The 14,349-nt window shown below is 46.4% G+C and overlaps 1 protein-coding gene and 1 long non-coding RNA gene across 2 annotated transcripts; both read right to left on the bottom strand.

The window, feature by feature from the left end:
• Positions 1-490: 490 nt before the first annotated feature.
• Positions 491-3,738, bottom strand: LOC125413857 (cystatin-C-like). The gene is made up of 3 exons (XM_087911135.1): positions 3,391-3,738; positions 1,407-1,520; positions 491-810 (listed from the first exon to the last, which is right to left on the bottom strand). Exons 1-3 carry the CDS (start codon positions 3,613-3,615, stop codon positions 727-729), a joined length of 423 nt encoding a protein of 140 aa, XP_087767261.1. The 5' UTR covers positions 3,616-3,738; the 3' UTR covers positions 491-726.
• A 772-nt stretch (positions 3,739-4,510) lies between these two features.
• LOC146892696 (uncharacterized) lies at positions 4,511-8,485 on the bottom strand. Its single transcript, XR_015003982.2, has 2 exons — positions 8,376-8,485; positions 4,511-4,622 (listed from the first exon to the last, which is right to left on the bottom strand). It is a non-coding gene; the product is annotated as an uncharacterized LOC146892696 (long non-coding RNA).
• Between the last annotated feature and the right edge of the window lie 5,864 nt (positions 8,486-14,349).

Below are 14,349 nucleotides of genomic sequence, written 5' to 3'. Positions count from 1 at the left end.
TCCAGGAGAGGCTCCAAAGCAACAGAGAAACCCTGTCTCAACAAAAACAAATAACAAAATCTCCACCATGAAGTTGCATAAGTATTATGTTATGCCAGGGAAGAAAAGGGCTGGGGGCATCCATCTGTCATCCTCATAGGCTATAGTGGCCCTGGGACCAGTGTAGGACCAGTGCTGCCTCAGCTCTGGGTTGTCATTCTGCCTGGGACGCTGGCTGTTTTACTCATCAGCACACATGCACACAGAGTCAATGGAATCATCATAGAGAGCCCTTAGTGAAGGCAGTTCCCTCTGTCAGGTCACCTCTGCAGAAGCTGGCACCTTTCACCTGCCTCACCATAGGCAGAGGCAAAGCTTCGGAGTTGCAGCTCAGGTCACTCCTGGCACTTGGGAAGGGCTCATCCTAATATGCAAGTGGATATAAGCCTTCAGCTCCTGGTTTCTCTGTCTTGCTTGCTGCATATCCTGAGACAGGAACAACTCAGAAGAAGCCAAAGGGAATCTTTATTTTTTAATTGAGCAAGGCATGACAGGTACTGCGGGGGGAAGAGTGGAACCAGGTGACAGCTGTTCAGAGGTGCAGAACCAGTCTGCAGCAGCTGCTCTACCGTCCCCTGGAGCTGACACCCTGGAGGTGTCCCTCAGAGCTAGAGCACCCTCCCAAGGGATGGGACACTACAGGGAAGGAGGGGAGTACAAGTAAGGAGCCGTCTCCCTCCATCACCCTTAGGCAGCCTTGCAGCTGGATTTTGTCAGGGAGTGTGTGCCTTCCCAGGGCACGGTGAAGATCTGGAAGGAGCAGAGTGTCTTCTGCAAAAGGGAACAAAGAGAAACAATCAGTCCAACGACATAGTTTAAAAGAGAAGTTCGCATCCCAGGATGATGGAACAGGTGCGGAATGATGGAGGCGAAACTTTTTCCCCTTTCTAAGTCCCAGGACACTCAATAGGATCTGCTCATCCCTACTCCCATATGTGTCCCCTTTCCTGGTTCCGTGATTTCACATTCTTCAGCTCCAGCCCAACTTGTTAAGGAGTAGCTTGTGTGAGGCATGGGAACCCTGGGATAGGATTAAATTGTCTCTCCAGTAAGAATCCTCTAGTTGCCTCTAGTCCAGTAAGGATAATTCTTCCCTTAGTATCCCAAATTCCAGGATAAATTCATTCAGCAATTGAACTAATCATGTAAACACACTTTCTTTCCCGAACCCTATATGGGCACAGGGTTGTATTGGCATGATTATACATGTGCCAAACATCTACTTGTAGACACTCTGGAATCACTACTCCCTAGACATGCACTTTTTCACTTGTGTACACAGACTCTCCAAATGTATCCACTCACACTCAAATCATATTCAATCCATTTTCCTGTGTGATTGCTCTTAGGCGCTATCAGGTACATACCCTCATCAGATGGGGCTGGTCGTGGAAAGGACATTCTGCCAAGTTTGGCTGGGACTTGGTGCATGTGGTTCGGCCTACCATCACATCCAAATAGTAGTTTACTCCAGCCACGATCTACAATGAAAAGACAACAGTCCCGTTAAGTCAATTATATGCAGCCACCTTACATCACAGAATTAAGTGTTTACGTAGGCCTTATGCCTGCATTGTTGAGAAGCCAGAACTCTCAGAGAATACAAGCCAACTCTTTCAGACAAGTAGCCTCAGGCACTTCAGGTAATTCTTTCATTCTAAGCAACCCTGACAAAGTGTCATATGTAGCTGAGTAAGAGGAGAAGCAGGGCACAAAAAAGCAGAAGCCAGGACTGACAAACCCTTTAGTGGGTCAGGAAGGAAAGGATCAGGTCTGGGGACAGAGCCAGGGTGCTCTGGGAGCTCAGAGTTGTTTGGATCAGAAGCAAAGGCTCTGGGCTGTAGTATGGGATTAGCTCAAGCCTGCTGACTGTGGCTCCTTTGGCTGAGACACTGTAGCCAGCCCTGGAGCAAAGCCAGACCTTCTCCCTCCCCCCCATCACAGCAGGAAGCCTAGAGGGAACCCATTCCTTTTATTTACCCCGAGTCCCTCCTTCCAGGGACAGAGGATGTGGGATGCTTCGCACGTAGGGATGTTTCAAACCACAGGAAAAACTGCCATTAAAGGCTTCCTCCTTCAGTGAGATTGTCCGGGAGAAATTCCTTAAGCGTGTCATTCTCCTGTATGCCTTCCGTTTGCAATTTAAGAATAGAGCTTATCTCTCCCCGGGGACAGGGCACCCCAGACCAACTTGTCAGAAATGTGAAGCAGACTGAGGGACCTGGATCAGGGCTCTGTATTGCTCTGTGGGACTAGGAATACAGCTCTTGATTTTCTGGGATCCTAGTTTTCCCAATTATTTCGTCTATTTCCCTCTAGTGCCATAATTGAGGAGGGGTGCTGGTTACGACTGCTGTCTTGGGGCAATTACCAATTTCTGAGGCTGCTCTCACGGACATTCCAGGGCCATAAGAGGAAAGCAAGGCTCCCCCAGAACAGCTAGATGACACCTGAGAAGACCCAAGATGGGGCTTGCCTAGTGCCCTGCATCAACAGCATGGCCAAGAGACTTTGCACCAGTCTACACAATCATGTGTCCCTTAAGGATGGGGGCCTCTCCCGAGAAATGTGTCCCATGGACCCCGTGGAGAATCAAAATGCACATGTACAAGCTAAAGTAGCTGTAGCATCACAGGGTTGTTTACCATAGGGGACCACCCCATACACACCAAATCATGGCTGAAGGGAACCTCGTCATGTGGTACCATGCTCACCACAGTTGGCTGGACCCTTCCACATTGCTAAAGACAGACTGCAAGGCTCAGAGAAAGGCAGGTCACCGGATTGATTGAAAATAGCTCATGCCTGGAGAGTCTAGGAACTCCGGAGACCAGCTAACTAAGTGAGGTTTTGAGTGAAGGAACTGAGTGCCTGTTTGGTATGTAGAGAATGCCCTTGTTTTCAGGAAGTGCTGACATTCACAAACATGCATAAAAACACACTCAGGTACACGTGCGTCTGAGTAGAGCGCAGAGATCAGAGCAAACGTGGAGGAGGCACGGGGGAAATACTTATCCTTCTCCCAGGTCATTAACCCCAGGAGGCTGGTGGCGGCTAACTCAGCGCAGGAGACTCTGACCTACAGCTTTGGTGCCTCTGCTCGGCAGACTTTTGGAAATAGAGCTAAGAGGGTTGGTGCCCACTCGCAGTGCTCTTCTGGGTTTCAGGATAAACCAGTGGGGAAATAACCCTGGACACACATAGAGGGCTGAGAAGCAGGGATGGAGGTGGACCGCTCCCATGAGAAGCACTGGCGGCAGTGGCCAAGTTTCTGCAGACGCGAACCACGCCCTGGCCAGGGGCGCCTGGTTAGGACTGCCCGAGAGCAGGGGGGCAGTGGGGGACACTCACCTGCTTACGGGCTCTCAACACCTCCATGGCGCGGCTGTGGTACGCGTCGTTGCTGCCCTTGTTGTACTCGCTGATGGCGAAGTCCACCGCCCGCTGCACGCCCTCTTCGTTGACATTGGCCTCCTGCAGGCCTCCCAACAGGCGCGGACTTTGCTTGGGGGTCGCGGCCGAGGCCAAGGCCAGGACCGCCATCAGGAGCAGCGGGGCGCGTAACAGGCTGGCCATGGTTGGCTGGGACAAGGGATGGTTCTCCAACTAGACTCGGAGTTGCGGCTGAACTGAAGCTACTAACACCGGGTGGCTTTTACCCAATTGACAGACTTGGGGACCAGCCCTCTGCTCCCGGCTCCTCCTTTTCCGGCTACCACCCTCTCCTCTTCTTCCGTCCCGCCCCTTCTCCCTACTCCCGGCCCCGCCTCCTCCGCACCATCCCGCCCCCTTCTTCAGTCCTCCTCTCTCCTCCCTTCCTTTCTGGTCTCTCATTGCTGCGAGCTGTCGGAGCTGGCCAACTCCTACTCCCCCACCCTTCCCCCACTCAGCCGCGCCCTGCTAGCCTCGCCCTTACTTCTTTACTCTTAGCTCTCTGTTCTTCCCAGTTCCTCTTCTCCAGGACCCTCTTTCACAGCTTCCCCTTTCACTCTTAGTTCCCAGTTTCTTAAAGTCTGGTTTCAACAGAGAAGCCATTGCTTTCCGAACCCTAAAATGCCTGTGACTTCTGAACTCCGGTTTTCCAGAAAGGAAAAGGGCAACGAGTCTTTAACTTCCTCGGTCTTCAGAGTTAAGCCTTGATCTGCGAGTGCTGGCTCACGATCTGGAAAGACTCTGAGCAGGGCTATTTTTCAAGTGCTGCAGGACTTGTCCTAAAACACTTATCAAAAGAAGAGGAATTGACCCTGGGGGTGGGGTGGGGAGTGGGAGAGTCTAGGTCTGTGTCGCTACTTATTATCCTTAAAGAAACCATTCCAGGTATCTTCCTGAGCAAGCCAGGAGCAGGAGACAACCACAAGTGGCCAAACCTTGGACAGACATTGCAGCAGGCTACCCAGCAGTGATACAGCATGAACCCCGTGTGTCTTTCACGCTTCCTGATAGACAGGTTAAAAACTACTGATGTGAGAGATTGGGTGTGGTGTCTCATGTTTTTAATTCCAGCACAGGGATGGCATAAACCGGTGGATCTCTGTTGGCTCAAGGCCAGGTTGGTACGTCTGTACTTCCAGGTCAGCCAGATCCTGTTGTTAAACAACAACAACAAACAATCAAGCAAGCAAGCAAGCAAACAATCAAAAACCCAATTTCCAGTGTTCCTCATTTCTACCCGGGAAAGCCCTGTTGAATCCCATCACCTGAACCGTGCCCATTCCCTCTGCCTGGTGCTGTTTCCCTTATCTAGGTGGAACTCCTTGTCTGTTTAAATTCTAAAGGGACCACCGGCGGTGGTGGTGCACGCCTTTAATCCCAGCACCCGGAAGGCAGAGGCAGATAGACCTCTGTGGAAGACAGATCAACCTGGTCTACAAGAGCTAGCTAGTTCCAGGACAGGATCGAAACCCTCCCTTGAAAAACTAAAAAAAAAAAAAAAAAAAAAAAATCCTAAAGTGACCTCTCGACTAGTGATGCTCATCTCTCGCTCTCCTTGATGACCCCCTCCCACACCACCACCAGTGCAAACCTTAAAGCTTAAAGTTTGGCTATGCGGTACTAAAGTCACCAGCATGGGTAGTTAACAGATGTGGGAAATGGGACCAGACTGAGAGAACATGTGTCCTAAATGTTACAAATACACAGAGAATCTAAAGAATTAATATGCACACTAAGGGATATAAGCTATTTCCCTAAGGATCATTGTTATATGTTGGAATTATATTTGACAGGTTAAATAAAACATGAAAATGTTCAATGTTTGTAAGTTTTTTTGACTTGAATACTTAAGACCAAGTGATTATAATACTTGGAAAGAATACCTAGTTTTCACTGTCTCACCGGGAGAGAGGTATTTTTAATGTATATTGAAAGACTTACTTTATGTGTGCAAAAATAATTTTATTGAGTGCACACAAAATCTAAGATGTGTCTGACCTCAGAACGCTCCCTGGTACTTCTGTGGTCCCTGTTGGTGCCGGCTCGACCCTTGCCATCCCATCTGTTCCTGGAGACTCTTCTGTCTACTCTTAGACTTCCTGTAAGCATGCAGAACTAGCCATGTCTGGTCCTTTGGTGCAGCAGCATCGTGAGGTTCCTTTACACTAGTTCCCTAACCTGATTGGTAGTTCTCTTCCTCCAGCAAAGCAGATGTTCCAGTGGGTACTGTGTAGGCTGATGACCTCCAGCTCAGGACAAGGCAACCCTGGGCTCTCTACGGACCCCGGGAGTGGACAGGGTAGAGCTGAGCTGGGTGCAGGTAGATGGTATTGTTTCTTCTTTCAACCTCACACACTCTCTCTCTGTTTGAAAATGTCATGGTGAAGCGAAGTGAAAGTGTCTGGTTTTGACACAAATGCTGGAAGGCCCTGGGCCCTTAAAGGGTATCAAGAAAGATTATGTTGGGGGAGGTAGGTACTGGTTACTTAGTGTTATCCCTGCTCTGACCTTGAGTCTGGGCTCTAAATGAGACCCTATCATCAGGAATCTAACAGGTAGCAACAGTATTACTAATGAGTATTTATGTTCAGGGTTAGGATAGGGAACCTTCCTTGAGTTGTGGCTACCAGCTAACCCCACTATGAGTTCCAGAGTAATAATGTTCATGTTGCCCTGTTGGGTAAGGGAGATGTGGTAAGAGTGGTATTTGCCATTTGTAAAGCAGAAATCTTCAAACAGCTGTATGGATGTTTCCCTGGATAAATAGGAAAAAGGAAACAGACACAAAGCCAGGAAAGAGGCTGCATCTGGCAAGGTCTCTCTGAGCAGAATGCTGGCAGGCATCAGGGTCTGCTGGGGCTCCACCCTCAGGAGCATTGTTGCACATAGGGTGAATTGAAACAGGGGGAATCCTACTTATCTCATCATCTCTTACTAGAAAGACATCCAGGGTGGACTAGTGTGTGTGAGAGCATGTTGGAGAGAAATGGTGTATGTGTTGACATCCGGGATCACACTGCCTCTCATCCCCCTTTATAAGGCTGACCCAGATTCATTTGGGAGAGTAGGTGACCTGAGAGGGACACCTCTGATCCCCAAGGGTCAGACACTACTACGGGGCACCTTCAAAAACTGTAAGGACCATTTCCAGTCAGGTGCAGTAAGAGGTGGAAAGTGAGGCAAATCTTGGGCCAAGTGTCTGCCCATTCTTCATCTAACTCATTTGGAGGCCGGACTGTCTGTGCCAGAGGGGCGACAGGCTTCAGTGGCTATAGCACAGCATGAAAGAGCAGTTTGTGTCCTGCAGCCTGCAGCTTCGAGATAAGCTACAGACGCCCCGAGAGAAAGAGAAAACCAAGGGCTGAGCCGCATGGCTTCATACAGTATAAAGGAGTTTACCTGTCCAGGAGAGAAACATGACTCCCTTCTGTCAGAGAAGACTCAGGTAACTCTGTTCTCTGTCTGCATGTGTGGTTGTTGGTTTCTTGTTCTGAATTAGAGAGGCTATGAAGGGGTGATAGAAAGTCTCTATAATAATAAATGGATATTCCCTGGGCCTGGTGGGGGCAGGCCAGTAATCTCAGCTACTGAGGATGCTGAAACAGGAGGACACAAACTTCAAGGTTAGCCTGGGCTACATAATGAGATCCTGTCTCAAAGCACAAAGTGAAAAATGAGCTGGAGATGTAGTTCAGTCATAGAGTGCCTGCTTAGCATGTGTGAGGCCCTAGGTTTAATTCCAAGTACCACACATAAACAAACAAAAATGGATGTAAAATAATACTATTTTTAAATAAGTGGCTAAACAGATAAGACATTACCCAGTGTTTCAGGAGACAAGATCAAATAGGTTTAGAGTTGAGATCCTGAATATTCAAGGTTTGATTCATTAGAAGTAAAGTATCCATGGTAGCTGCTTTGAGTGATCAAGTCATAGACTTGGTGGTCTCCCTCTCAAAACAGGAGAGCCTGAAGCTTCCCTGATGGAGAACTTGGGGTTCCTTGCGGTTAAGCTCTTCGTGTTTTTTTGTTTATTTGTTTGTTTGTTTTTCCTGAAACAGCATTTTTCTGTGATGCTTTGAAGCCAGTCCTGGAACTAGCTCTTGTAGACCAGGCTGGCCTTGAACTCACAGAGCCCTGCCTGCTCCTGCCTCCCAAGCACTGGGATTAAAGGTGTGCATCATCACCTTCCAACTGGGGTCAAGCTCTTAAGTCCCTTGTGCGCACACTTTTGTGCTCTCTTTTCTCTTCTTTTCCTATCTTTTCCTATCACCAGCTCAGGGTGACATGAAGCATCTCCAGGCCATGTGCTCACTTCAGTACCATGTTAGGCTGGGGTGGGACTACCTCCTTATCACCGGACACTATGATGCATCCCAGTAGAGAGACGTGAGTGACCAGCACCTGGTGTTTGCCACCTGACCGCTCTACACTTAGAGGAAGGTAGACACTCCTGGTATACTTCCCACTCTGGTAGTCTTGACTTCAGGATGCCTCTTATTCTCAGATTGTTTACAAGAGTAGATATAGTAATGGATGTGCCACAACCTAGAGGAGGGAAAGGACTTCTGGGGACACAGGCAGCTGGCTGGGGCAGCAGGCTGCTCCACCCATCTCACTGAGCCTCAGCTCACAGGCTCCCACAAGGAAAACAGGATGGATGGCGTGGGTTGAGCAATTCTCTGGCAGGATTGATTCCCCAGTGATCAGAAGTTTTGTTCAAGCCACAGGCTGGTGGTCTGCCTTTCAGTGTTCTGCAAGTGAACCTTAGCTCCTTTTACACACTGTCACAGCAAGTGACTCCTGCCCTGCCTGCTTAATGGATTCCTGAATGTTGGTACTAGAGTTCAGAGGTTACTAAGGCAGTCCTGTGTTCTCTCCAGGGCTCTCACCTCCTTTCTTACCTTCACTGGGTTGCTGGATCCAGTGTCCAAGACCCTTCTTTCCCATGATCTTCTCCACTAGGCTGTGGCTTTGATTCCCTGTCTTGTCCTTACCAGACCTTGACTGCTCTGGCTCAGCAGAGAATCCTGCTAATCTGTCAGTTGAGAGAGCCTCCACCCTTCGTATCTCACCACCACTGTCTAGTTCCTCATTCTCTCTCAATGTCCACATACTGTTTTCACTCCTAATCTTGGTGAGTTCCCTTTAGCTGGAAACAGCTACCATGGGTGTCTTTCCAATTTTCCATCCCTTAACTCCCCCCACTGTAGCCCCTTGACTGTCATTCTCTGCTTTCCTTGCTGTGTTTGGAGTTGGAATTTGAAGGTGCCACTCTCCTCTCTCTCCTACAGCCAGTGTGCTAGCCTCCTTTCTTACAGTCGTGAACCAAGTCCTGAAGTTTGAACACAGCTTTTTGTGCTGTCAACCTTTGTCTTGCCTGCCCCATGGTGAAAATACTCTTCCTGCTTGGAGACTAGGGAAGGACAGGGGGCAAATGGAGAGTGAGTAAGGAAGGGGCAGGCTGCAGTGGGGAGCAGGATCTGGGGGTATTTTTCCTTCAACATTTTATTATGAAATATTTCAATATTATAGCAAGACCATCAGACATCTATACATTCATGTCCATCAGTCTGCCATTCATTCGTAGTAGACTGTATTTACTTCTGTTTGTCTGTCCATCTGTCCCTCTCTTTCTGTCCTGAAATGCATCTTTCACTGCACGCATTTTGTAGTTGCAGACACTAATATATCCTGCCCCCAAACATCTGTGTGCACATCTCTAACTAGAGCTGGGAATTTATTTGTAGCGCTTTTGTGTGCTGTAAACCTATTGTGAAATGTACAGATCTGAGGTGCACTTTCACTGAATTTTGCAAGTATGTACTGCTGTGTCACACCCCCGTGGGGTGCAGGAAGGGCCTTCACTACCTCTGTAGTCGGTTTGGGTCTTCACCAACAACTGATGGCATTTCCACTATGGTTGATTTTTGCCCCATGTTCTTGTAACTGGACTTGATCGTATGCTGGCGTTCATGTCTGGTCCTTTTCACTTCAGTGTGATGGTTTTAGGATTGCCATGGTGACAAGCTACACATGACTCCATATTTGGTTGCCATGATGAGCCTCCTTCCCAGGGACTCTTGGGATGGATCTGGTCTTGGGCATAAGTTGAGGGTGGCTCTTGACTGTTCTGTCTTTTCTGTTGCCTGTTTATCTTCTTTTTGTTTCACTTGGAATAAAATCTTCCCCGCATCCTTATTTTTATTCAAGTTGTATTTAGAAGGGAAAAAAGATAACTAAAAATGGAGCAAAACCCAATTTGAAGCAACATTGGGCATCTTTTCCCAGCCCTTCTTTCATATTTGAAAATAAAAGTACATGTTTAAAAATTAAATTAATCTATTATAAAAACAAGCACAAATGTAAAGGGAAACAAACAGGAAGTAAATTGCATGCATGCATGTAAATTTGTATGTGGTATGTGTGTGGGTACGTATGTATTTTAACCACACTAAGATCATGTGGGGGTAATAATTTGATGTGGCTTCTTTTCCATTACTTATGTCCTGAACATTTTTTCATATGTCAGATGGTCTGTTTGTTCCTTCCACGTTGCTCTATACAGTGTATAGTTTTCTCCAATGTTAATCTTTTAGAAAGTTCCTAGTTTGGAATTCTATAACAAATCATGCTGTGACATTCATTTTTAAAATTTTATTTTAAAAAATTTGCTCCTTGAAAACTTTATAGATGTATTCATTTCAAATTAACCACATCTACCCTGACTCCCTCTCTTCAATTTTCCCTGTTCCTTGATATATCTCCCTTATCGTTCTCCCTCTTTTAAAAACGATACCCACTGAGTTCACTTAGTACTGTCCATGTGCACATAGATTTGGGTCATCTACTTGAGCATGGGCAATCTACCAGTGATCACTCCCAAAGAAAACTGACTTCTCTTACACATCACCCATCAATGAACACTCACAATAGAAAAAAGATAATCTTAGTTCAATTTAGTTTTTTTTGCTTTCTATAGCTGAAATTTTAAGTCAGAAGATCGTGCATGCTTGAGTGTCTGTGTATGTGCATGGGTGTGGGTGTAGTGGTTATGTGTACATGTGGAGGTCAGAGATTGACATCAGATAACTTCCTCAATCACTCTCTCCATCTAAATTTTATTATTTACTCGTTTTACACACACACACACACACACATACACACACATATATATATATAGTGTGTGTGTGTGCACGCGCGTGTGTGTGTATGTGTTTGAAGTGCAGGCATGTATCTACAACAGCATGCCTGTGGAAATCAGAGTATGACTTCTGGCAGTTAGAGAACAACTTTTGGTAGCCAGCTCTTGCTTTCCTCTGTGTTGAAGCAGGGTCTTTCTTGTTTCTGTTGCTGTTACTCCACATTTGCTGGCTTGTAAGCATCAGAGTGATTCTCCTGTTTCAATCTTCCATCTCTCCATAAGAGTATTGGGATGCAATACAGATTACAGACACATGTCACCCCATCATCAGGGTATTATTTGTTTATTTATCTTATGTGGGACCCAGGGATGAAACTCAATTTGAGGCTTACAGAACAAGCACTTTCACTCACCACCAAGTCATCTCTTTAGCCCTTCCCTTTGAGATGGAGCTCTTCTCACAGAACCTGGATCTCATGAGTCAGTTCCAGTGGCTAGACATTGAATTCCACTGCCAGCACTGGGATTCCACTGCCACACTGGCTTTTATGTGGGTGCTGGGGATCCAGCCATAGTACCTAGAACTTTTCTGACCCATTGTACCGGGGGCTGGACTCACGGGCTTACAGATGCTAAAGCAAGAGGTTTTTCCCATAGTATATCCCCAGGCTCCTGACCTGACATTTTAAAATCATCTCCGCTTTTCACCCTCTCATCCGTTCTTGCTCTCTTTCTTTTCCCTTGCATTTTCATTATATTAATTTCCCTATTTCTTGTCTCCACCACCGTAAAGATAATTGGGCACTTTGCTCTATACTGCCATTCTCAGTGTCTGGCACACGAGAGACCCAGGTATTTGCTGAATGAATTAGTGCTCTTAACTCCAAACTCCTCTCAGTAGTTTTGAAGAAGCCACATGTCAACGTTTCCTCCCATCACAACTTCCGATTTTCCCATGATTTGAGTAAATGGTTTGGGTAGGAGAGGGAAGGGGAGAATGATCAAAGGACTCAAAAAATGAGAGAGCACGTGCGAGCAAGCGAGCAGAGAGAGAGAGAGGAGGCAGAGAGAATTGAAAATGTGGAATGAAGTTCTCAGAGGAAAACCATAACTATGTCAAGGAATCTGTAAGGCTGATTAGCTGGTTTATTGCATGATTGTGAAGAATTGAAAGCCCTAGGTCAATAACCAGATTACCTTGGGTATCATTAACTCTGCTAAAACCATTCATGTCTGCCTTTGCATCTGACTTAACATCCAGTGGCTAGCACATGAGACCTGTTGGGATGTATTAACTTAAGAGACCAGTTATTTACACTGTTTAAAAACCCAAGAGTGCAATCAGGCAGCAGCTGAAACCTGTACCAGATCAAGCCTCACCCAATGTTCCCGCCAGTGTATTTGAACTGCGACAAGTTCACCAAACTGTTGCCGGGTTGAGACATCACATTTGAGGTAACCTCAATCTGTGTGCCTGGGACACAGTCACTAATATCTCACTCCAGAAAAAAGTGTCTCTTAGTCCTTTGAGGAGAAAGCTCTTTTATGTCCTTAAACAGGTATATTTCACAGTCTGTTGTTTCTGTTTTTGAGATAGTGTTTGCCTGAATAGCCTTGAACTCTTCCTGCCACCCACAGCTTCTCAATGGTGCACTTGTTATTTATTTATTCAGTTTTTTTTTATTTTTGAGATAGGGGTTTCACTATGTATCTTTGGGTGACCTGGAACTCGTTAAGAAGATCAGACTGGCCTAAAATTCGTAAAGATCTCACCTGCTTTTGCCTTCTGCCTGCTAGAATTATATGCACCACCATGCCTGGCTTTGTGTACTTGTTCTTTAATGTCAGCAGAATTAAGGCAGAAAACCTACACAAACACACACACACACACACACACACACACACAAAATCAACCTTCCCCCAAACCAAATAACCCAAACCCAAACACCACCACCCTTATCAAACAAGAACACCAACAAAACAGATAAAAAAAAAGAGAGAGAGAGAGTAAATTTATATTAATGAAGCTAATTACGCTGACATGATGACAACGCTCGTAATCCCAGAGCCCTGGATGTAAAAACAAGAGAATAAAGAATTTGAAGCTAGTAAGGATTACACAACAAGATCCTGTCTAGAAAATCCAAGAACTGGTAAGATAATCGAGAACTATTTGCTACCCCTGTACAAGGCCATGGTTCAATTTTGCCACAAGAAAAAAACAAAAGGGAGAAGGGGTTAGACGAGTTTCCCAGGTAAGTCAAGGTCTGAGGCCCTGGTTCGGACAAAGTAGGTAATTAGGGCACCGGCAGTTAAGAAACGAAACCCCGTTCTTCTCTACTTCCTGTCCTTCCTCCACAGGCATTCTCTCCTCAGGGACTTCACCAAAAGAACGTTGTTTCACCCTCAGCTGGTCTTGTGAAGGGCAACGTGGAAGTCAGAAAGCTCTAGGCAAGACAGCAAGGACAGATACTGACAAGAATGGAGCATTGTAGTTTCAGAGGAACCCCCAATCATTTCCAATTGTGGGCAGATGACTATTGATGGAAATCTAATTTATCCCAAATGAAAGTTTTTTTTTTTGTTGTTGTTGTTTGGTTTTTTTGTTTGTTTTGTTTTGTGTTGCAAAGAAAAACGGGTGCTACAATGATCCTTTCCCAGACAGAATCTGGTTTCTCTGTGAGGGGTCTCCAGTGAGACCAAGTGGTCTTTTCCATAGCATCATGGCACCGGGATGATCACCACAGCCTGTGTGTTTACATGCCAGAGTGTAAAACACTCGTGCTTCTCAGGATGAAGGACAGACACAGTGAAAAAATATATTTGTGAAGACGAGGGGCTGGGTCAAGGGAAAGTATGATAAAAAAAATAAGATTCATATTTTACCTTAAATTAATCCTCCTATGCTTTGTTGCTTTCTTTATGCGGAAGTTAGCTTCGCAGCTGTTGCTAGCTCTGTGGCTATTTTGTTTATTAACTAGTGCTTGAGAAACACTGTGTCCTGTGACCTACCCAGGCTGCCTCCTGAGGAGGCTACAAATTAGCTTCTCCAGGAGGGCCAAGAAAAGTGGGTCTGGTCCTTCTAGGGATAAGGTGCGTCTGTCTCTCTCCTTTGCACATCTCTGCACTGAGTCAGCGCCCATGTGCTATTGTGCATGTTTAAGGGCGGAAGACATCTAGGAGTTGAGTCTCTCCATCCACCCTGTGAATCCTGCGGACTGAACTCAGAATGTCCATCTTGGCAGCAAGCCTTTGCCTGCTCAGCCATCTCACTGACTCCAGACTCTTTGGCTTACTGTCTTTCACTAACTGAAGCTTGGGAAAGAATGTGGCAGGGGAGTGGCTTGAATGGTTTTAGTTTTGAAAAATGTCCAATTGAGAGAGAAGTGTCAAGAAAGAGCTTCATTGGCATCTTAGGTACTCTCCAATCCCAGGCTGTGGGATTTAACATTATTACCAGCATTTCTGTGAAGTGATATTGCTATATGATTGAAGTTTACAGTAAGTTGACTTCAGCGGAGGCAGCTAAGCCTAGCCGATCTGGTCAGAATCAGTGTCGTCAGTAGAAGAGCCTTGGGGAACAGAGCTGAGTTGGTCTGAGGACGTGACTGTGGACAGCAGCTGTACTTTCGTACATCTGTACTGTCCATAGGTTAAAGTCCCCAAGGCCTGGCTTTGGGCCTGGCCAACATCTGCTACACGTGCCAATACCTGCTGAGGGGCTCCTCATATAT

Source organism: Myodes glareolus, chromosome 10, assembly GCF_982192425.1.
Source record: "Myodes glareolus chromosome 10, mMyoGla1.1, whole genome shotgun sequence".
NCBI classification, from domain to species: domain Eukaryota; kingdom Metazoa; phylum Chordata; class Mammalia; order Rodentia; family Cricetidae; genus Myodes; species Myodes glareolus.
The sequence above is the reverse complement of the archived record's forward strand: the minus strand, read 5'-3'. Positions and strand labels throughout refer to the sequence as shown.

Coding starts and splice junctions, on each gene's coding strand:
- LOC125413857 (XM_087911135.1), bottom strand. CDS start 3,615: ATGGCCAGCCTGTTACGCGCCCCGCTGCTCCTGATGGCGGTCCTGGCC. Junction 1,521..3,390: donor TGTTGAGAGCCCGTAAGCAG/GTGAGTGTCCCC, acceptor TTTTCATTGTAG/ATCGTGGCTGGAGTAAACTA. Junction 811..1,406: donor ACCAGCCCCATCTGATGAGG/GTATGTACCTGA, acceptor TCCCTTTTGCAG/AAGACACTCTGCTCCTTCCA.